Source organism: Penaeus japonicus, unplaced genomic scaffold (assembly GCF_977035675.1).
Source record: "Penaeus japonicus unplaced genomic scaffold, GWHDUDI00000001_assembly GWHDUDI00000022, whole genome shotgun sequence".
Classification (NCBI taxonomy): Eukaryota; Metazoa; Arthropoda; class Malacostraca; order Decapoda; family Penaeidae; genus Penaeus; species Penaeus japonicus.
Genome location: NW_028234424.1, coordinates 28,170,524 through 28,173,023, shown reverse-complemented (window position 1 = coordinate 28,173,023; position 2,500 = coordinate 28,170,524). Strand labels below are relative to the sequence as shown.

Sequence of the window (2,500 nt, the reverse complement as noted above, 5' to 3'; positions counted from 1 at the left end):
AGCATAGAAGATGCAACAAGTGCAGTAACTTTTCCCAACTGGTTGCACACTTTCATGAGAAAATGGTTTTAAGCTTATGGTCTTTGGATACCTGAGTGCTGGGTATCCAAAAGATGTGTATGATTTACGATCAATGTGAGTGGAGTTTAATCTCTCTTTTATATATATGGTGTTATAGTGTAGACACTTTTATGAAACATGAATAGGAATTGTTAGATAATACCATTTTTTCTAGTCAGTGGAATGTTAAGAACAAAATGTGTTATTATAGATGAAGAGATTACAGAGTTTAGTAAGATGCATGAGTCTGAGAAGCCAGTTTAAAACATAGAGCCACTATACACAAAATGAGCTGATTGGAAAGCGATTTGGAGATCTCCTTATACTGTTGCAACTTCATGAAAACTTTAAGAAATACATAGAAGATATGGCTATCTTTTACATGGCTTTGAGTTTTAGTGAAGTTCTCTTTAGTGTTGACTATCTTTGATTTACTTCCAGGTGGGAGGAATGTGCCAGAGGTTGAGAAGGCCATTACGCAGATAAGAGGCGATGGCAAGGCGGAAGGAAAGGTCATATGTTTAGACCTGGATTTGACTAGCTTAGCCTCTGTCAGAAGATTTGCAGAGGCTTTCAAAGCACTTAGACTTCCTTTGCATGTACTAGTTAATAATGGTATGTCATTTGGTAGTTTTAGAGATTACAGAATGTTGAATTCACAGTATAGAAATGTAAATCTAATTTCATGCATTAAAAGTTACTTTACAGTATTTTATTATAACTGCTTGATTAGCCTTTTATATTTTTTAAATCATCAGCTAGACATATGGATTTTTTTTTTATGAAGTGGTTGATAATTGCAGTGCGCAGCTATTTTGTAATACTTTATTATGTACATATAGATACAACCATTCCAAAATAAGTGGAGGTTAAGTGACTTTCATTTGATAACTGATATTGTTTTTTTGTTATTGTTTACATTGGAATAATTAAAAGTTTCTTTGAAAGGTTTTATGTAATGTAAAGTAGATTTGCATCATTGATAATTTATTGAAAGTTTATATGACATTTAAGCAATTAATAATGTTTTAGTTTTGTAATACTATTACAGGTTATTTATGTTAGCTAGTTATTACTAATTTTTGAAAATGCTATTAAAAAAATGTAATTTATTAGATATATATAAATGACAGGGACAGATATTACTATACCTTACATATTAACCCATCCCCAACGGGGGAATTCTAGCCTTGAATGTCCAAATGCCGGGGCGTTCGAATTATTAGGCCTAAATCAATTGAATGGCTGGCACAATACTGTGCCGCCCGGCCACTAGGCTTTTGAATGCGCGGTACACATGCTGTACCACCCGTCCTGTGTGGGTTAAGATGTAGGGGTAGTTATCAAAATTTTATTAGTTATATTCTTTGTCTACAGCTGGAATTATGTTTTGGCCACTGGAAATAACAGAAGATGGCTTTGAATCTCACTGGAGTGTTAATTACCTTGGGCATTTCCTGTTGACTCATCTGCTGTGGCCAGTGTTAAAAGCCAGCTCTACCCCAGACAGACCTGCACATGTTGTCAATCTTTCTTCTTCAGTGCATTATATTGGCTCAATAAATTTTGATGACATCAACAGCACGTAAGGACATCTAATGAACCCAGCAATTTGGCATGAAAGAAATATGATGAAAATAGTGACAGTAATAATGATAATAATAATAATATGTTTATAGGATATGTTAATGTTCATACAAATAATATGTTTTCACAGGGCCCATTACAATGCAGAGAGAGCATATGCTCAGAGCAAATTAGCTCAGTTGATGTTTACCAAGGAATTAGATAAACGGATTAAGGCATCAGGGGAAAATATCACTGTTAATGCAGTTCATCCTGGAGTTGTTGCTACAGAACTGTTTCAGCATGTGGCCTGGGCACGGAATTTCCCTTGGTTGGCCAGAGCCTTCTTAAAGGTATGTATAATGCATAATTTTGTTTTTTGTGTAAAACTAATGTAAGGGAAGATAACAGGTTGTAAAAAAGAGGAAGCTAGAGAAAGAATTTGACTTAAAAATAAGAAAATAAGTCAATTTATAATTAAATATATGTTATTTTTTACCTTGCAGACCCCTAGACAAGGATCAGACACAGTGGTTCATGTGGCTCTTTCCCAACGAGTGCTTGATGGTGGCCATTATTATGAAAATTGTACCATAACACGTCCAGCATCAGCTGTCAGAAAACCCAATGATTTGCACCGCCTCTGGGAAATTTCTTGTCAGCAGTGCAAAATTGGTGAATTTGGCAGTTTGTAAAGTGATACGATAAAATGGAAATTTTGTTTATATTCTGTTAATAGGAATGTACTGAGATGAATTACCTAGCTGGCTACCTCAATTGAGCATATCAATGAAAAGCACATTCCGTCTGAGCATCAACTTTTAAAAATTGGCAGGTTGTTTTCCTGCCAATGTGAATGGCATGCACTGATGTG

General features: G+C 35.0%; 1 protein-coding gene across 4 annotated transcripts in view; it reads left to right on the top strand.

The window, feature by feature from the left end:
* The window catches only part of LOC122245027 (polyprenol dehydrogenase), an 8,309-nt gene that overhangs the window by 3,741 nt on the left and 2,068 nt on the right, over positions 1-2,500 (top strand). For all 4 annotated transcript variants that reach the window (XM_043002971.2, XM_086549738.1, XM_043002977.2 and 1 more), the window contains exons 4-7: positions 502-675; positions 1,438-1,645; positions 1,778-1,979; positions 2,133-2,500. The exon at positions 2,133-2,500 is cut by the window's right edge and continues 2,068 nt beyond it. In XM_043002971.2, coding sequence (XP_042858905.2) covers positions 502-675; positions 1,438-1,645; positions 1,778-1,979; positions 2,133-2,321 — 773 coding nt within the window. In that variant the 3' untranslated portion in view covers positions 2,322-2,500. The remainder of the gene's footprint in view (positions 1-501; positions 676-1,437; positions 1,646-1,777; positions 1,980-2,132) is intronic.